Below are 21,783 nucleotides of genomic sequence, written 5' to 3' on the forward strand. Positions count from 1 at the left end.
GAGGTAGTTTCTATAAGTGTGGTTTCCTGCACAATAAATTTGACAGGTGTGATTTAAATGCACTTGACTCTGAGAACGAGCAAAGACATGAATTGACCCTCAGTCCTCCCTTACAAGGAAGGGCACGTGCCATCACCTGATTCCTGTGAAGGGGAGCAAAGTTTGCATTCTTGAGCCTGGGTTGTTTCCTGCTTCTGCATTCCTGCACTTTATAGGTTATTCACATGCAACAAGCAGCACAGCTCTGTGTCTTCGAGGGTCACAGAGAACAGCAGAGTCCAGCTATGAACTGGACTAATGCAGGGCTTTTCTTGGAGGATGACGTGACCGTCGGAGGCCGAGCATGACCACTTATTGATGTTTTCATTAAATAAATGGCCCTGTAGTGATTTGTTGGTTAAAGGTAAAACGGAGAGAGGGGTGGCCAGGCTCTTGTCAGGCTCTTATCAGTTTACATGGTGTTGCAAAGCCCGCCAGCAGTGCTGCTGTACGTGTGATGTGATGTTCCAGTAGCTAAATCTGCTTTGCAATGAGTAAAAAAAAAAAGCATGTGTTGGCAAACACCAGGGGAGATCTGCAAGTGGTTAGCGTCTCTGTTTATTCCACTGCCTCTTGCCAACGTGTGCTCAAAAAAACATACAAATCATTTCACTTACTTCAGTCCCCAAGGAACCACTGGCATTACTGGACTAGTTAAACAGTAGCTGTAGGCAACTTGACTCCTGCCACACATGACATGAAATAGCATGTTGAAACACCATTAAAGAGAAGCAAAGTTGATCAAAGAATATATGGAAAGTCATTTGATGGTTTGGTTTCTCATTCAGCCATGCACACAGTTCACAAGTGAAAACTTTGAGCCCAAATAGGCAGTGCGAGGACTTTCCAGATCAAAACCTCTCTCCTGGCTTTTTCATTAGCAGGCCAATCACACAGCAGTCACAACAGCTCTGGCGGGCGCGCAGATGTCCAGCTCGAGCCTTTGTCACGCACTGCCGGCTGAGCTGAAAACCACGCCTGAGCAAGGAAATCTGTGGTTCCAATCAAACACAATTTTTCATTCTCAACGACGTTTCAAGCCACATTTACATTCTTTCAGAGCCTTTTTATAGACTCTGAGTTAATCTAGAATCAAGACGGAAGGGATGTTTTTTCTGTGTGTAAGCTCTTTGAAGGGACCATATACTGATATAAGTGTCCCCAGGAGAACTGGATACTGGGTATCACAGCACAGCACTTCCTGCCCTAGCCACAGGCATTACATGGATCGGACTTGACTATAAAATATATAAATGTCTGTAGTCTGGACAAAGAGTGTGTTTATATGTGCATCTGCTAAAATGTGCCATTAAAGGTTGAGTGTTGCGTTACATATTGGGTTAGATTCGACCCTAGGCAATAATAAAATACATTTACAGCTGCTCTGCGACCAGATGATCTGTCATATACTGTGTGTTCAGTCACTGTTGGACACAGCTAATGTGTGTGTGACTGTCATGAGGTGTTTGTGTTTGAGAGGGTCACTGGGGTCTGAGAGCAAATACAGAAGTGTTGGGTTTCAACATTGACTCTGCAGAAGTCATCACGGCGTTACAGTCAAATTAATTAACATGTTCTTTCTTAGTCCCAAGTCAGTGGTTTGCTCTTGATAGCTTAAGCTTTTCCACTGGTCAAAAACCCCACAAACATCTGTTTTTTGCCTGCAATGGAAATGGATACAGTCGGCATTCGTTCCTGCGACAAATGACTGTGCAGTAGATACGGGTTTTTTATCAGCTCTGGCTCAGATCAGCAGTGATGGAAAGGTAACACCCCTTTTTTTGGCAGTTAAGACGCTGACCCTGCACCTTTTCCGGTGTAACATTTTAGCCGTTTTTAGACATGACCTGAGGGTTAAAATGAGTTTAGCCAGAGTTTGCCTTTCACACATGCACAACCCAGTGGGAGGTTCTCTGCACAGACGCGGGTTTTTAAGTGGGATAACTCACAAAAACCCCACGAATTTAGATGTAAAAGAGTTATAAAAGAAGCATGAGTATAAATGCATTCAAAAGGGCTTTGGGGCTGTATCTAAGGCCATTGGTCACAATGATTCAATTTGGAAAACTGCTAACAGGACGTTCCTAATTTTACACATTTCCACAAAAAAAAAAACATAACAGGAAGTGCCTGAACTAACAGTAAACAAAAAAGGGTGGTGGTAGTTTTTATGGTGGTTGTGGCCTGTGGTCCAGTTGGTAGCAGTGACCTTGCCACAGTTAAAGCTAATTGGATCGGGGGGCCTCACTTCCTCCCAGGGGGCCTGAGAAAGGTTGAGACCTCGTTCTTAATAAGGAAACCTCTAACGGATGGAAAAAAAAAATCTCCTCACTAATGCAACCAGAGGTGAAAGGTCGCTAAGAGTCCAGCATTCCTGGCTGTAAGTTCCAAGAAAAAGAGAGAGGATGATGGCGCAATATGCCAAATGCTCTCTTAATATATTGCATTATACTACAGTACAAATGTACACAATGTATTAGAAAGCAGCAGCACATTTTGGATGGAGATTCAAGTTCACATGCAAGGAAAGGACCTTACTTCAAATAATAAAACCAAGCTGAGGAAGCACTTTTTATGAAGCGGCTCCAGAGGAAAATGACTGAAGATTTCACTGTGTTGATGCAACGGGTGAACAAGAATCTGGGCTTGATTACTGTGCTGGTAAAAGAGGTTATGGTCCACAGGATGTACATTATATCAATGAGGAATAAATCTATCAAAACAAAAGAAGGCACACATTCATGCACAAAGTGCTTCCATGTGTCAAATCCAATGGTTATAGGTATGGAAGATACTATAAACCGGTAGTGGACAGGCTGATAACCTTGGCCCAACAATGGGAGAAATAAGAGATATATCAAATATGTATCTGCAGTATCCAAGCAGACCGAATCAAATTAAATCAATAAAATAAGTTGATTCAAACATTTGTCAACTACCACTTTCAGATCAGCATCAATGGAACATAAAGTCTAATGTGAGAAACAAAGGATTTTCCTTTCACATTTCTTCAGGGTAAAAATAACCGCCCCAAACGATAAATGTAAAGCATTTTAAGCAAATGCAAAAAGAGAAACGCTGACACTGCGACCACAATCTGGGACTTTTATGGCACAGGAAGTGATAAAACTCCAAATCGATCCCATCTGCTTGAAAACCTGGTTCTCCTTCAAGTTGGAGCGTGGATGGTTTTCATCGTTCTTTTCGTGCTCACTAGTTGAAGGCAGAGGAATTTCTGTTGGCAGTTCTTCTGGAGGCTGTGATGATGGACACCGGGTCAGGTGGTTCTCTACAACAGTGACTAATGAGAGCCAAACAGGGACCTTTGAATGAACCGAGAAAGGTGGCTCAGGGGAGCAGAAGGTTGCAGCGACTGGAATGAAACCGACTGACATTTCTGTGATTTTGCTCCAGAGAATTGAGCCTGAAAAACAATTTTTTTTCTAAATTCTAAACATATCTTTAGAATGTACATGGAATGTAGAGTGTGAGGAGAGGGCAAGCTGTCACTTGTTGCTACACGATAGCCACCATTAACTGCCTCTAATAATCTCCCACAGCTTCAACCTGATGATTCGAGCCCAAGCCCCTCTGACCCGATGTCTCTTCTCTATGTGACACTGCTGTTCCCTAAAGTCCTCAGGCCGCTTCGTGTGTTGTGGTGCCTCCACACCCTGCTGAGCTGTGTGGGAAATGATGAGTCCTTATGCATCGCTGCCTCCACTGGCTGCCGAACCAGAAACTATACAGGCTGAGACTTAAGTGAATATGGACACGGGCAGAAATAGTGTGGGGGGGAGGGGTGATGACCAAAAGAGCCCATTGTTTGTTACTAAACCTTCCGGTAGATACAGTAGAATCACGTCCTACAAAGATGTCAGCAGCAGAGATGTACTGACCAGAGCGCATAGAAGATCCACAGCCTCCAGCACCAGCTCCTGGTGTCCGATCCTGGCCACGCCGAGCTCCTCCAGGTCTTGATGTGTGATCTTTAGTAGCTGCTCCCCACTGATCTTCTCCCGCTCAAAGTTGCTCACGTATTGCTGCAGGCTGTCGTCCAATCCTGATAACACACAATGAAAACGACAAACACTAATTAGACAAAAAAAAAAGTTTCATATTTTGAAAGGCTTGTTCAACGGTCACTTTCAGAAGAGCTTTGCCCCTATAAAAACAATGCTAACAGATCAGATAAGATCAACTGTATCCGTCAGTGTAATTAGCATGTGTCCCTACACTGTGTGTGCGTGAGCAGTTTAAATAAGGAACAGGTGGGTCCTCTATCTCTGCTCCTCGCTAGACAAACACATTATAATCAGAGTAACAGTTGAGGCCACTAAGACTGTTAGGCTGGTTAAACAATGGAGGGCTATATTTACACGTGTGTGTGCATGCGTGTGTGTCCAATAAACGTGCTTGTGTCTACTATTTGAAGTGTGTAACTCCCATTAATAAAGAAACAGCTCTTCTGATGCTGCAGAATGAGCACAATGTACAATGCATTGCAATAAACAACCTCACAAACACACCCTCCCCATGCATGCAATGTGTCCCTCAGTGGACGCTCGAGTAGTGTTGGGACAACTGAGCGAAGAACGAGCCTTTGTGTGTGTTTGTGTGTTAATGTGTGTGTGTGCGCCGAAGTGAACGCCATCTTTCTCCCCCATCAAAGAGCGCACAGAGAGGGGGCAGCTGCAGCTACATGGCCCTGCGCCCTGTTTCTCTGAAAGACCTGTCAGCTGCACGGCACACTCCCTCTCTCTGACCATACCACACACACACACACACACACACACACACACACACACACACACACACACACACACACACACACACACACACACACACACACACACACACACACACACACACACACACACACACACACACACACACACACACACACACATAATATTCTCCTGTATGATTTGGCGGATACGTTTTCAGTTGAGATATTCAAGGCTTGACATTTTTAGCAACATGTAACTTAACAGCAGATAATAGTGTCCATATAAAATGCAGAGCATGTAGTTGTGAGTGAAGACACGCTGGGTGTGTTCTCTGGTCACTGAGCCACTTTTGTGAATGGCACCTCATATCTTCATGCCTCTGTGACACTGAGTCTGTGCATGTGTCGCAGAAAGAAGGAGACACTGTGTGCATTGAGTGTGTGTGCAGTGAATATTGACCAAACAAGCTGTGCAGAGTATACACAGAAAAGTGCACATGACATACACCAACTCAAGATGTTATAAGCATTTAACATGAAAACCAATGTAGGTTTTGCTGACATGATGCAGAATTACTGAAACTAAAACGATATAGCAGATTCCACTTTTAGGTATCCTGTTTTTAAGAGCAAAATACAAAATATATGTTATTTGGCTTTTAAGGCCCTGAGAACCTATTTTCTAAATATGCACACTTTGCATTCCACTTTAAATGTCCACTGACTGCCTGCTAAGTTTAAAACACTGTTCCTTTTTATGTTTTTATGTTACTTAAATAATGTATCTTAATGTGTCTTATGTAGTTTTTAAATGTGACCTGCACCCTGATCTGTTGGGTATGACATTTCATTCCTGTGTATGCTGTAACTTGTATTATGGAAGTGACAAATAAAGCCAAATCTGAGTAAGAGTACACGACACAAACACACCCATTTCTGCCAAAGTTTGAACAGTTTTGGTTATTTCATAATACAGATTTCTCCATTTTTGTTTTATTTTGGCACTGTTATTTTTGGTGTGATGTGGGCAGGACAAGAGAGAAACACGATGGCACATACTTCAATCAATATTTTAATCAGAATCTAATGATGGTTGGTTGGTGGTTTGGTCGCTGCAAAAACAGATCTGATTAAACCACAACAACACATACCTGTTAAGGCAAATTTAAATCTAAGTTAGCTTAGCTCAGACACTTTAACAGTAAAAACCTGCTCCATCAGACTTCTAGGATGGAAGGCTGTTATTGTGAAGCAGCTGGCTAACCTGGAGCCCTTTGTGCTGCACTAATAGTAAACATTCACATAACAATGACACTATACATCTGGATATGCTGCACTGTGTAGCCCAGAGATTTTAAACTACCTACAAAGGACTCCCTTCAGATCCATTAAAATTCCATTATGGCATCAAAGTTCACTTACAGCAGTATTTTCAGGCCTTAAGGAGACACATGTGAGAGCTCAGTTCATCTCCACTGAATCAAAAGGAAAAATCCATCATGACTTGTTAACCATTAGCCGCCATACAAGTCAAGTCCAGTTAGCCTGATAAGATTTTTCTCATTCCTCTGCATGCTAATTCCTGAGCTGGGAATTTTAAACCTAACCCCTGATGGGCCGGCAGTCTGCAGAGGAGTACGCTCTGAATTGTAAGAGGGACCGAGTACTGGTCTGAGCCCACACCGACACAAACACAAGCCAAATTTAAACACTAGGCTAGTCACTTAATGCGATTAGATGGAAACAAAGACTCGGATCCTGAAGGGACAAAGTTTCTCCTTCCTGCTGCGTTAAAAAGGCATTTCCTGTGGAACGGTGCCACCACGCTAACTAAAGCGAAGAAGAGGAAAAGGGCACAAGGGAATTGTGCAGTTCCGCTCACAATAAAACATGCTGTGGCTTACATTGTGTGTTTTTCTTAGCTTGGCTGTTGTAAAACCATGCAGACTAGATATGGGAAAAACAGTGTGGAATGAAACAACAGGGTGAACGAGTGAGGAATGAATCCTCGTCCACTAATAGATGAATGAAGGGTCTTTCCTTGGCTCTAGACAGCTTTCAATTTAATTTATTCATTAGCAAAGTGCGTTATCCCCACAGCTCCTGTCCCTGATCGTAGTGCAGGCTTTGGTGAGTTTAGAAACTTGAGATCACTTCAGGGTCCAAACTGATCTGCATTTCCTTTGAGATGGAACAATTCTAAGTGTGTTTGTGTGCATCAGTGAAAAAGATCTACCACTTTAGATGGTAGCAGTGATTGAGAATAAGGCTAAATGTGCGCTAGAAACTAAATGCCTTGAATTCAGTGGCCCTCACAGGAACATACCACAGCCATCCCTCCCTGTGGACCCAACCATCGACACCTTCTGAATAAAAGAGGGGTGTCCTTACAGTGGGGCTTATAAAACATTTACAGGGCCTTGATCAATGGCTTCTAGGGTGCGTGTGTATGTGTGTGAGACTATCAATTTTCATTAAGGGCAGGGAAAGTAATAAAGGAGATAGAGTGTCACGTTATTGTGAATTGAGGGGAGGGGGAGTCAGCAGGGAAGACCGTGTGAATGCTTTTGAAAAGCCTGCGCAGGATGAAACACTTTGGAGAAGTTTAATGGCCTCTGTGAACCACTTGGCAAATGTCCTCAAACCAGAGCAAGTGGGTGTAACTGCGACACAGAGGAACAGACACAAATTGACAATTTCCCACCCCAAAATTTAATTTTGAAAAGAAACTTAATCAAACTGGACCGGATTTTATGGAAGCATTCAAATACTACACTTTAAAGCTTAATGTAACATTTCAATTAACATAATTAACCAATTCTTAAGAGTTAATAATTTATACTTAAGGGATGCACAGTCCTTTAGATATACAGTTATTTTAATGAGCAGAAAAGTTATTTTTTATCATGTCATCTGATTCGCTGTTATTTCTCTGATTTATATCACGGTAAACTTAATATCTTTCTTCGATGAAAGATTTAAGATGTCTCCTTGGGATTAAATGTGAGGAAATTTAAATGGTTAAATGGTTCTTAGAAAAAGAAAAACAAGAGTAAAAAAGAGCACATTAAACAAAAATTAAGAATGAGCATACGGAAAATACATTGTCTGCAACAAAATGCTGGAGTTACATAAAATCAAGTTGATTATGACGCGATTTCTTGAGTATGAGAGAGAAGAGAGCATCTGGCTCAGTATTGATGATCAATAAATAAACAGAGAAGCAGGGGCTTTGCAAATGTCAGTTTGTGTCCCAGTATGGCACCTGCCGTTCACTTGTGGGGTCTTTCCTACCACCCAACCTCTCCCATTCAGTAAACAGTGATTATGTGTAGAATAAGTTACATACACAACTGTTTCAGTGAACGTAGGAGGCACAGTCCTGGACCCAGTCGTATTTCTGAACAGCTGGGAAAGCAAGAACCCCAGATAATTCCCAGTCTGGATGCTACAAGTGGAACTAGACCCTGTTGGAGGCCTTTGAGCTCCGCAGCCTACGTAAAGGCTGTGTAAGCACACATTTTTGGCCACGTAAAAAACAGCAACTGTTTGCTAATGTCTCAGCTATTTTTGTCATCTCAACATTTTCCCGTCCCACCAGAAGAAGAAAAACTGCAGATTTGGTTTAGATTTGATGCAGCAAAGTACATGAGGACCAATTTAGTGTTTGCGGCACACAGGTTTGGGTATGACACTTTACACAAGTTCAATGTTGTCTTCTGCAAAAATGATCAACAATTCCTTCAATCACGCCTCTAGTTGCCAACTTTTCGTTCTCAGGGGTTTGATTACACTAGAAAAAGAGTGAACAGTCTTTTGCCTCCTACAGAAAGAACAAAACAAAAAAAAAGCTCCCGCCTCTTCACCTCCCCCATCTTTCAACCCCTTACTTTGCTCCCAGTGGGAGCTGAGCCACCCTGTGACACACACACAGAAACATGCACACAGACACACAGACACACACACACACACACAAACAAGGACACACAAACACAAACCAATATCCCCACTGGGGTGGCCAGTGGGAAAGCTACTGGGTGTAGAATAGCAAAGCCACTGTAACTCTGCTGTCTTTATTTGTTAGCCCGGCCTCTGAACCTGTGGGGAATGGTGCGGAATTTGACTCATTGTTCTCTGCTGAGCAGCTCCATTGTGGGAATTCACAGCGCTCATGCACAATGGTCCCTGGCTGGACCAGGCCGTGTTGTAATTAGAAAGAAAGAAAAAAGCTCCTCTCGGCAACTGCTAAGCTATCCTCTAATGCATGACTTCACAGGACAACAACAAAGCCTGTACACACACTGGACAGGCCCTTCCAATGGGAACTGGGGATAGGAGTTACACAATGGCGCTCCACATCTCGCCAATCAGCATGTTGTGTTCTCATCTGTGGACAGTAGAGAATCGCACAGGTTTCTGTCTACAGTACGTCTTTCATTCGTTAAAAACAATGTCTGTTTCTTATAATTCACCTAGTTTCATGGTTATTGTTGAATCAGGTTTTACTGATGCTGCATCTTACAGGACAGGGTTATGGTTAATTTATGCTACCTTGACATAAGAGTACGTTTCCTGCATTGTTTACGTTAGCATGGTTTTTAAGCAATACGTCCACTAGATGGAAGCGCAAAGTTGAGAGTTTTTGACAACATGCAATGCGATGGTAGAGGAGGTTCGGATAAGGTACCTTTTAAGAAAGAGGAAAAAGCAACTATCCCTGTGAAATAACATCATATAAGCCATTTTCAGACATGACCTACGGGTAAAATCCAGAGAATTGGCTACAGTGTTTACCTGTAGTCTGCCTTTCACACATGCACAGCTGGAGGATCTCTGCACAGACGCGTTCACAACAGCATCAAATCCTCTGCATAATTAAGGCCAAAGATGGAACAGCCGGGTGCAGCAGGCAGAAGTAGTAGGTGACGTATTAACTCAGTTTTCGGCTCTTATGACCACAGACTCTTTTGAGGTCTTTGTCTGTGTCTTCTTTTTCACTGCAAGATATTTGTTTTCTTTTTGTATTTTTGCGTCGGTCGTGTTTTAGAACTGTCATCAACCCCCCCATTCCCTCGTTGTGAATCCAGCGGGGGATCTCCTGCTGTGTTCTCACATCGACTTCACCTGGATTTCTACAGACTTTACACTAGGAGGCCAGGCGGATAAAATCGCAGAAACGGAGCGTCTCACTCGGTCATTTGCACACATGCACCTCCTCTGGAGAAAATACAGAGGTACTGCGTAGTCCAGTGCATATCCAAAAGCAGCTATAGATGCCATTGTCGAAATTTCTGCTTCATGTCTTCTGGTCATTTTGGTTGAATTATTGGATACACTGTCCCCCACGATTTAATGTGGTACTGCAGCGTTTCATCTACATCCCAAAGCTTTCGCGAAGCGTGCATAAATACAAATGAAATGAATGCAGACTACGGACAGAGGGCTGCGTCCGCTTTCGTATACACATCTAACGTTGACCGTAAATTCGTCTTTAGGGTTAGTTAGTGAGTTGGTCGGGTTCTATCCCTTTTCAGACTGCTTAACAGGCTGTGACCATGTGTGACCCCTGTTTTAATCTTATCATGGCTTCCTCCTGCAAACAAAGACTGTTTCACTTCATGTACACTGATCTAAAACACAGACAACTACAAAATGGCAGTGACATGTCCCGAGTGGGTTTCTTAAGTGAGAAAAAGCAGCTGAGGCCGGTCCTTCCACAGCCAGACAAAGGCAGCTCTGTCTCTTACAGCGTGATGGACGATGACTGATGAGAGAAGAGGGGGTCAAAGTTTGCGTGGCTGGGAGTACCACCCCCTGGGCTCAGTTAATCCTCACCTCAAGCAGCCCACAAACCCCAGGCACAATGCTGGGTAACTAGTCAGATTTCTAAAATTCCTCTTATTTCTAGTGGTTCAGCTAATACTGACAGGAGTGAGGTGAGAGGGGATTTCTGGAAGCGATGTGGGTCAGAGCAGAGGAGCACAGGGGGTTACGACAGGTATTTTGGTGTCGCATGCATGATACATGATGACTTCTGGTCACAAGCTGATAGGAAGATGGAACAGAAACAAGATGGAGCTAGAGATGAAACATACTGCTGCAGGCGCATTAGTAATGAAAGCAACCAAAACAGTTGTAGCTTAAGATAAAGGCATGGAAGATAAATCATATACAGTTGGGCAAACACAGACAGACATTTAGTTTATGTATGGGGACATAGGTACAGGGATATCTGAGGTCAGGTTTATAAAGCTGTATAGAACCCCTGTCTTTCCTGATTAGACAGTATGCACAGGTAGTGTGGCCCGGCCTTGAGGGTTGGACAGGGCCAAGGGTTGGAGCAATAACCTCTCAGAACAACGTAAACACCCATCCCTCTCCAGTCAGTCCGCCGCCCAGCAACACTGCAGCTCGTTGCCACTAGCATAAACACCCTCGAAAGAAAGCAACAAAGCCCTAAAAATGTCTCATAAGTCCCCACCTCCTCCTTCTCTTCCCAGTCCTGTTCCTCCATCCCCACCCACCACATTCTTTTACGTCTTTCCTGGCCCCTCCAATGTCCGTGATTATTGTCGTGGTTCCGCCTGTTGACAAGTATCCCAAGATAGTCACAGTCTTCGTGTCTTGAAAAACACAAGATGCAATGTAGACTGTCACTTTTGGAATCGGAAACGCTGTTGTCTTTTCCATTTTTAATCACAGGAGATGTTAAACGAGAAAGCACTGACGACATTCACTCTGTGTGGCCATGAGAGTCACTCCTAAAGATGGGATGAGTTGCATAACAGGCAGCGCTGTTTGTGTGTCAACAGGACATCTAAAAGACCCGTGCTTTGCTACAGCCTATGCATCATTTACCAAAGACAAAACTATAATTAGGGAGTTGCTGAAAAACAGACAGGGATGGAGGCAAAGACGCAAAAAGTGGAGGAACAAAGGGCAGAGACAGAAGAAGACAAGGAAAGACAAGAAAGGAAAATGACCACTTTTGAGAAGTGTCAACCCCTTTCAAAACTAAACCTGGGTTCAAAGTCATAGCCACTGACACACAAACAGGTTGTGGTGAAAAAACAGGGGACTCTGTTTAGTGTTTTCAGCCCATCACATGTATGATCAGGGTGGCCCTGCATGCTGATTACAGACCCATTTACCCAGCACCATAATAGCTGCCTATGGAAACCACAACAAAGATGAACAAGGTTTGGCAGAGGAAATGAGCCCCACTCATTTAGTTTGCCGTGGGAATATTGTGCTGGTAGACAAAGTAACACTGCAACTCTAAAAAATTGTGCATCAATGTACTTTAATGTTCGATGACAATGGTTGACTTGGCTTTTATGAAACAGACCCAGCCTTTAATTAAATCAAAGATAGCTTCATATTGCCCCTGTGGCTCATATGGTTGAGTGCAGTACTTTCTCTGGTCCTAATGTGGATCCCCATAATAATCTTTGGATAAGAACCTGCTAATTGCCACAAATCTCCAAGAGGGTAAATCCCTGCTCAAATCTTGTTAAAAAGCCAGGCTGAAAAAGCAGAAAGAAAGAGTCTACTGCCAAGCCGTGCAGAGGATTTACTCAATCAAAACTGACAGTGGGTCCACCCGTGACCTTGGCACAGTGGACGTCCCTTCCTCAGCCTAAGCTGTCCACACGCAAATCTGAGGGTGCTACCTGCGTTTTTACCCTCGCACAGAGCCATGGAGGAGGGTGGGGGGGTGGTGGTGGTGTTGGCGGCAAAGGTTGGGGAAAGTTGGAGGATGATGAAATGAAGGAGGAGGAGTGCGTGACAACAATCCAGCAATTTATAGCTGGCTCGTGGGCAGGTCAGGGGAGGAGGAGGAGAAGGGGGTCAAAAAGATTGAGAGCATCATTAGTCTGTCCGTCCTCTCTGTACGTAAGACCAGAAAAACAAAAAGACACACACATGCACACTTACACGCCTCTTCAAAAAACACAAACTACATTCCAAAACAAAAAGCAACAAGTCATCAACAGCTTTCCCTGAAATGTCTTAATGACTCATTTCTCATATTACTACACCGAGGAGAAAATATAACGAACACTTGAATAAATTATGCAACGTAAAACATTACTAAGCAGCCTGCAGGCTGTAGGCGGCTGATCCTGTTCTCCCTGCTGCAAGAAGCCTCCAGGTGGGGGAGGGTGAGTCATCTTCAATGAAAGGTAGCGGTGAGCGACAGTGTGTCACCAGGACAGGGCACCTATGACGCAGACAAACATTCACACACTGCATGTTGCACTGTGGTTATTCTGCTGAAGTTTTTACATTCAGTTTTCATGCTCTAAATTAATCAAATATTCTTACCACACACGCACACTAATCTCCCTAATCACAAAAAAACCACACTGCCCCTTTTCAGCCAGGTGAGGTTTGTTTGTATTCTTGTCAGCACCTGTGGGTCTCCCTCACAGCCATGACATATTAGGAAGGGACAGTCATGTTCCTATGAATAATAAATGTGTTGTTGACTGGAAAGGGCGTCACATACAAACAGAAGAGCAGGTGGGAGGCTTTTCCCAGGTGTCTGCACGGAGGGAAACAAAAGGGAGAATCATTCGATTCTCCCATGGTTGTTCGTCAGGTCCAGGATCTACCACTCCCTGCTTAAACAAATTCAAACCCTATGTTTTCCTGCAACGTCCTTTGTACAACCTATTGAGAAGAGATCGAGAGGGAAAAAATGTTTTGTTTGAAACGTGCTGGTGTTTTCAGCCTCAGGTCCAACGTGGCTGAGATGTGACATGAGATTTGTCAAGTTTTGCTCTCTGGCAGATAATTTTAAGTTCAGTGAGTTGAGAGATGTCACAACGAATTCCAATTTAAGCATGTCAGGGTGGATCTGTCAATAAGTGGCCTGTGTGCTGGATGCCGTGACTGCTGGAAGAGGATCAGGAAATGTTTTTTTTTCTTTAAGGTAGGATGGTGATGTGGAATCCCTCATGAACAGGATGTAAAACTGTTTCTCCATGACTTCACTACAATGTGTTTGTGGAATTTTCTGTGGACACCCATCGGTGATTTTCAAAGGGGAACAAATGCAAACTGGAACTTGGTACAAGTGTTTCACCCATTAGTTTGTTTTCAAACTTTCTGTAATAGAGTTATATGTGCCTTTGTGCTCTGTGGAAAACCAAACATACGAATAATCACAAAGAAGGTATGAAGCTTCCCTTTAATCTTGCAGGTGTTTTAGTTTCCTGGTTAAAAGCATAATACTTTCATCCCACCATCCACTCAATGTGCGTGAAGCGGGTTGCATGGTGGACCTGGGGGCTCATCCGTGCACCATCAATGGTGTGAAAACACAGACTGGCCCATTACATGCTGCCAGGTCTATCAACACTCTCTAATGTAACCAGTCAACAAGAGAGCTGACGGGTTTAAAAGACCTTTCACAGCAAGAGAAATCATAAGCAAGGACTTTTCCAAACAATAACAGCCTGTATCTAGTTCATTTGTGATATGAACACATGATATAATGTTGAATGGACTGCAAAATGAAAGTTAGAGTCATTTTAAAGTTTAACCACAGGACAGCAATTTTAGAACTGTTAATAGCTAGACAGGAATTCAGCCAGCCTCTGTGGACGACTGGAAAAAATAAGGACTAGTCTGGACATGTTATGAGCAAGCTCTGATCTGGCAACTACCCAACTGCCCGGCTAAACCCACAAGTGGGTAACAGTTCATAAAACTACAGATCACTTCATAATCATAATGACACTGCACTCCATTACAGCGTAAGCTGGTGGCAGGATGAAAGAGCTTTGTGTGTATTTGGTCAGCGAGGGGGGAGACCATCAATTCGACTGGGTTCAGCGTTTTAAATCCGTTAAAAGCAACTGGTGGCCCCAAATGCAACAAAGGACATGTGTGACCTGTTTTGACTGCTCAGTCGCCGAGCAGTTTGGGAGGGAAAAAAACGTCAGGAGGCTGCATTCCTCTCATGTTCTGTGGTTATTTGCGCATAACTGCCTTAGCAGTGCTTTGATAGGCAATATCAACATAGCCCTATGCTTCCTTCTTCGTTCTCTTCACCAGTGCAGCAGCGCGGATCTGGTGTGGCAGCAATTTGAGAAGATGAAACTTTTCAAATCACATGACTGTGACAACGAGTCTTCAGGCATAATTGTGACACACAAGCACATAAACCAGCGGGTGTGGGCAGGTGCATGCATTTGACATCCCTGCACGAGAGGTCAGTCAGTCAGCATGTGACCCGTATTTACACTTTACACGCTGTGCCACCTCAGGCTGGAGCTTTTACTCTCACGGCTTAAGCATGGCACTTCGCGGGGCAATGCTCTTACAGCAGAGCAGGGCCAAATAGCTCACAGGCCCTGCTAAGCTGAGATCATCGGGGGAGATTTGCAATGCATATTCTAGATTTGAATGAAAAGCAAACTGGTCTATCCCAGGTTGGCAAGGATACCAGGTGGCATTCAGTCTCCTCCACTCGCAGAGTGAGAAGAACCGTTGGGTTCACAGGCAATGCAAACTGATATTGTTTGCCTGATAAAAGTAATAACCCCTGTAAAGTGCTGCACACATGAAGGATCATTATTGTGTACTGTGCAAACACAATATCAAAGCCGAACAAACTCACCTGAAGCTCAAATGGGTAGCAGCGATTAACCCTATCATAAAAAACACTCAGTGAAACAAATTAACTCTTGGTTTGTCTTGCTCACTAGAACAATGACATAAACTATTGATGATTTTTCTAGAAGTCCCCATATGCTGGAGCTCCTGAGGCTATGAGGCTGGGACATCGGGCCGTGTGAGAAACAGGCCGCGGAGGGGCCAACAGGAACAAAACCACGGCAATCCCTTTCAGTCATCCCTCCCCAGGGGGAATCCACTTACAGCACTTCCCCTGAACTCTAAAGGCCATTTTCTATGGAAAAGTAATGCGGTTATCTGCCCATCAGTGCAACACAATAAGTACATTTTAAAGGCTGAATGGCTGTGTGACTGGTAACTGGTAAATGACAAAGAAGGGTGTTTTAACATTGAGGGAGGAATTCCTGTCATTTGAATAATTATTTAACCTTAACCTAACCCTACTTCCTTGTATACATGAGGCCACTGGAAGGGGCAAGCAGATTTCCACAGTTCCTAAATCCTATGTCTGGATTACTTTTACACCTGTCCACCCTGATGCATATACACACGGCTTCTACAGCATAAGGGTTGCTAAACTGGATTAATGATGCCTGTGGAGACTATCCAAACATAGACATCCACTTCTCCGATAGAGCCAGCACTAAAACAGAAGCAGCGGATGCCTTAATAAGGGTGAGGCGTCTGCATTACGTCTGTTCACACTCCAGTTAAAGGAGTCACTGTTTCAGCCAGATAAGAATCATGGGCCATCATTGCCCACACCTCACTATCTTCTCTAGAGATAAGCCTGTTGAAGGTACCCATCAGTGAGGTAATTTAGACTGAGTGGAGTCAGTGGTATTATTTTTTCAAGTGGCCACTTGGTCAAAGACAAAATCATATTCAACACATGTATGTCACCTCTCTTGACAGGGCTGGGTACCGACCTCTGAACTTGTAAAAAGGAACCAACAGAATTACATGGATCAATCAAATTTTATTTGTATAGCCCATATTCACAAATCATAATTTGTCTCATTCGGCTTCACAATGTGCGACATCCTCTGCCCTTAACCCTCAACAAGAGTAAGGAAAAACTACCAAAAACCCTTTTATAGCAGTACCGATTCACGTTAAATCAAATGGTGACAAATTGAATCCCTGAAAGGGTTAGAAACTAACAGAGAATAGAGAAAGACTAATGCGTTGAATGTGACAATATGATGCAAACCTCCTTTTTGGTCATTTCGCACAGCCCTAGTACACGTAAGCAACCACTAAAAACAATCATGACTCAATATATATTTAAGATAAAGCAGGACCATTTGCCAATATGGAAGCACTACAGTAGTGACAACAACAACATAACAGAAAATGAGAGTGTTACACATACAAAAATGTTACAGTTAGGCACCAGTACCAAATTCAAGATACCAGTATTGTATCCATTCAGATGTAAAAGGTGCCCAACCCTACTGTCTGACGCTTTATCCACACTGAGTTTTAGTTTTAAAATGCAACTGCCTCCCGTTTTACACATGCACGCACATACCCTGTATATGTAAATGGTCATGTGATATACATTTTCAAGTTTGTTAGAATGGACAGGGATTATAACTGGTATGGAGCTCGATTGGAAGGAGATTGTTTGAGTTATAAAACACCATTTTAAAACAAAAAATGTATCAGTATGGATGTAGCCTGACAATGTAATTACAGACTCGGCACCTTGGTGTTATTAGAGAGGCATGATACAGCTACATACCCCATTGCTACCACTCTTTTATATTCCAACCACGTCACATCAAGCACACATGGGATAACAACCTGCATTGGACCATGTATATCAGACATCAAGTTATGGGCCTATACAACAGACACATCTGCAACTGTAACTCCCCACACATCACAGATAAGCCAATGGAGTCGGGCCTTGTATGGATGTGCGTGCTAAACAGGGAGGTTTGGTCTTGAAGTGGTATGAGATGGATGCAGGCAAATAGACCAGCAGGACTTTAATCATGACCTTGTGCTCCAAATAAACTCCATCAGTTAAGTTCACATGCCTAATTCATCTCCAGATACATGGCTTTGAAATTTTATTATTCAGCGTTCAAGTATAGAAAATATTGGAGGACATCCAATGTCTAGTGAACTGCAAAGCCAGGGCTTGTTAAAGAACTGGATAAAAGCCATTTAGTCAGACATTAGTTGCGTGGGTTTACATGTCTGGGATGCCTTGTTAAAACTTGGCAGTCAGACTCTCAGTAATTACAAGGTGGACAAGAGTATAGGACAAAAACAAAGTGTGTTTAGTAAATGAGAAGTTATTTGGTTGAGTTGGTGCTAAACATTCCCCGGTGAGTGCCAGTCCGTCTCAGCTGAAGCACTGCCCATAAGGGTTCAGGACTATATTTGGAAAATGACTTGCAGCATGTGACTTACACTTCTGACTTAGTGAACGTGGGTATGCAGGCCAATCTATTAATGTCACAGCTCTTCAAACTTAACCCCAAACTTGTGCTGAATTAGCCATCACCACAAATTGAAAATTCAATTAATTTACTGCAAACCTATCATGTTGTACCATCTACACTGTCATTAGAAAAGTGCATACTTCCCCTGGGGCACGTAGCTCCACACATGACATATGGCACATCCATCACACGACACTCACAGGTCCAGCTGGAGGACCAGAGCGTGTGGTGAAGGTACTGTGCTTCAGGGCATCTTCAGTCCCCCAAAAACAAAATACAACAGTGTGTTTAAATTGTAGGAACAAAAAACCCTTTCACCAGCAGTAAACATTCACAAACCACCATTTGATCCGCTTGAACAATGCAAGTGATTAACAACTGTCTCAATACACAAGAAGTCCCTGTCTTACCCGGGAAAACAACCTGAGGCAAAAAAAAGTGCAAAGGTCTACAAACAAAGTCCTTACTGGCACTTACTTCTTACACACAGGCACAACAACTCTGGAAACACCCGTGTTTGCCATTGGTGTGAATAGGTCAACATGAGGCCATGACCCTATTCTAAACTAGGGTTTACCACAGTGTGATGCTGCTTGTCTTTGGCATGGAAGGATTACACAAGCTATTCTTCAGACAAAACAAAGACTGTGGTTACATGCCACATGTTTTGGCTGAGTACTGCAGAAACTGTTGGTAACTTCTGGCCCATTCTTAGTTGCATACTTTGCAGTTTTTGACAGCAAAAACTTTAAGTATATCTGTGAAGATCTCAGTCATCCAGGTCATCGTATCTTCAATAGTTGTAGTGTTGTTGTACCAATCGAACTAAACATACCGTTTGAGCATAAACTGACACTAAGGGATAAAAACACTATCCCTGTGATGATGGTTTAATAGACAATGTCAAAAAGCTCTGTTGCATTTTGAGTTTTAGTCAGAAACTTTATATGTTGTGTGACTCTTCCTGCTGAAAGGCAGGTCAAATAGCTTGCAAAGTAATTGTAGTGTACACCTATAGATGGCCGGCACCTCTACCCAAGCAAGTGACTATTCAGCTATCCTGGACCACAATGAGGAAAATCTAAATTTCAGGTACAATCGTGCAAAGCAGCATCATCCACTTCCCTGAATCTAAAACAAAAATGAAGTTACATTGTGACAATGACAACAGGAACTGCTACCTTCCCCTGCAACAGATCATTTGGTACGAATAGTTAGCTGCAAGTTGACCAAGTTGTCCATAATCATGCACCAGGTTTGTATGTGAAAGGGATCTATGAAACATTCCCATGAATGTTCTGCTGTCATTTCAGATAGTTGACTCCTACCATGTGTGTCTGTAAGGGGGGGCAAATCCAGTGGTTGAGAGCTGCACAGACAACCGCTGAGTCAGATTTTCAGTAGTCTGACAGCAATGGGGCCTGTGTAGACAACTAATCCTCGAACCACACATGCCCTGGTTGGGCTCTTCTCACTACGCACATTGAACCTAACCCCTCCACAATCCCCTTCAGCTCCCAGCTATAGATGAGCACTGGAGGGCATGTCTCAATCAGCAGTTACATACACTGCTACAGATCCAAATGATGACCAAAGAGCTCCGAAATTTAATTCACGAGATAAACAAAAAGGAAAGCACCTACAATTTGTTTTGGGAGTCGTCAAAATGTCAATGACAGGAGAGCAAAGACAAACAGCTTTGTGACACATAAACAGCACATTACTCCTTTAGCATCATTATAAAGACACACTTCACTGGTTTGCATTCGGAATGAAGCACTGCAACCACTTCATACTTCACATACCATTTGCTGTCCCTCACTAGACATACCTGTGCTGTGACGGAACTCGGGTTAAGAGAGGAATGATGACATTACCATTGCGAGCATTCCTGACGGGAATGGTTTGTTATGGATGTGTCAGACACTCAAAAAGCACCAAAAAGGGATCTGACTGAAAGGTGTTTTGTTTAAGATAACTGGACTTCCTAAGAGGGAGTGAGTTGGCAACGTAAGATATTACTTCGATAATTGTTCAAATCAGTATGGACTGGACATCAGTGTTACTTAATTTATAAATAAGTATTGAAATGATTGAGTGTACTTGATGACTTTGATGACAGTGTCACTCCTCACTATTTTTAATACTAGTAGAGTCTATAACGTGAAGTAAGGCTGGCAAATATGTTGCCTGTTTCTGACAGAGAAGTTAGTGTATTTAAGAATCAATCAATTCTTAACTGTAAAAAAGTAAAGTCAAAGTCAAAGTTAACAAGTTATACGAACAAAATGTTATTTTAAGTTGAAGAAACTTAATTAATTTCTGGGTTACCAATTTTAGTATTGTTATAAGTTGCTTATTCAGTGCATTGTGTTCAGCTAATACTTCAGCTAAGGAAAATTGCATAACATCAGTAAGTGAGAGTAAAATCAGTGAGACTGGATTAAGTAGCCTGTTTCTGACAGAGAAATATGACAGTGAGTCAAACATTTCTTTTCAGGGAAAAAAACTAAATTGTGTATTAACTTAAAAAATGACTTCAATTGGTAACACGAAAATGAATTAAGTTAACAAGTTATACTGTAACAAATTTGATAATTTCAAGTAGAAGAAACCTAATTAACCTGTGTGTTATCAATAGAAGTATATTTTAAAGTTTATTTTTTCAGCATATAGTGTTCAGCTGATTCTTGTCTCTCAAATCAAAACGTTAGCAGGATATAAACATCTCAGCTGAGCAGTGGTATAGGACAGGTAACACAGTGAATAGCTCAACATCAGTGAGAGGAAAAGCAGTGAGACAGGACCATGTCGCCTGTTTTGACAGAGAACAAAGAGTGTTTGACAGTAAATCAAACATTGATTATATAATAACTTCAAGCATTAATTAAGTTCAAAGTAAAGTGAACTTACACTAGCAAATCTAATCATTTTAAGTTGAAGAAACATCATTAATCTGTGTGTTTCCATTGACGTATCTATTTAAGTTTCTTTTTTTCAGCTGATGTTTGTTTATCAAGTGAACATGGAAGCATGATTCAAACGTCACAGCCGAGCAGTGGTGTTAAAGGAAAGGAAACACAGTTGAGGGAAACTGCTCAACATCGGTGAGAGTAACAGCAGATGCGGTTCCATTGTTATGAGGCTGAGTGGAGGAGGAGGAATGTTGTCACAGTTTCTACGAAACTAGCCGGAGATAACCGAGAGGAGCGACTCAGAGGAGAAGAAGACCGACAGTGCGCAGGAATGAGCCACTGTTTGTGCCATGTTACAGTAAAACAACACAACACAACACAACACACACACACACACACACACACACACACACACACACACACACACACACACACACACACACAGTGCTCCACACTTCTTACCTCTCATCCACTCGACAACTTGCTTCGGCGTCCACTTGGTTATGGGCTCCATGGTTTCTCCAACACACCGTCCGCGGCCAAACAACAACAAAACAACAACGTGGCGACGAGAGTTCGATTAAAGAGAAGTAAAGCTGAGCTGTCACATCGTCGGGGCTGCCGGGAGCTGCTGGTCTGTTTGTGTCCGGCCACCGCACGACTGAGAACACATGTGACCGGAGGATCTCAAATCCCCCACAGCTCCTCGCAGCCCGGCCCGGGATCACTGCTGCCTTCACGTACCGCCGGGAACACTGGGAGAAATCCCCACTGCCTGCAAAGTGACGACACAGGCAACCTTTGTTGAGATAACTTTGCCTTTCTCAGCTATGGGAAAAGTCCAGCACAAGAGATGCTTATTACATCCCGAGGGGTATTTTGTTGTACAGCCAGCAGTCAGTGCAAAAACAGATCCCAGACTGATTTATAAGGTCAATGTACAGTGGCCGTGAGAACTCAAAGTACTGCAAATTAAAAAAAATACACCTGCAAA

The 21,783-nt window shown here is 42.9% G+C and overlaps 1 protein-coding gene across 1 annotated transcript in view; it reads right to left on the reverse strand.

The window, feature by feature from the left end:
- LOC117755820 (connector enhancer of kinase suppressor of ras 3-like) overlaps positions 1–21,563 on the reverse strand; it is a 34,778-nt gene extending 13,215 nt beyond the window's left edge. The window contains exons 1-2 of the mRNA XM_034575927.1: positions 21,252–21,563; positions 3,939–4,102 (exon numbers count right to left, since the gene is read on the reverse strand). Coding sequence (XP_034431818.1) covers positions 3,939–4,102; positions 21,252–21,303 — 216 coding nt within the window. The 5' untranslated portion in view covers positions 21,304–21,563. The remainder of the gene's footprint in view (positions 1–3,938; positions 4,103–21,251) is intronic.
- Positions 21,564–21,783: the final 220 nt, after the last annotated feature.

The sequence above is a fragment of the Hippoglossus hippoglossus genome, chromosome 22 (assembly GCF_009819705.1).
Source record: "Hippoglossus hippoglossus isolate fHipHip1 chromosome 22, fHipHip1.pri, whole genome shotgun sequence".
Taxonomy (NCBI): domain Eukaryota; kingdom Metazoa; phylum Chordata; class Actinopteri; order Pleuronectiformes; family Pleuronectidae; genus Hippoglossus; species Hippoglossus hippoglossus.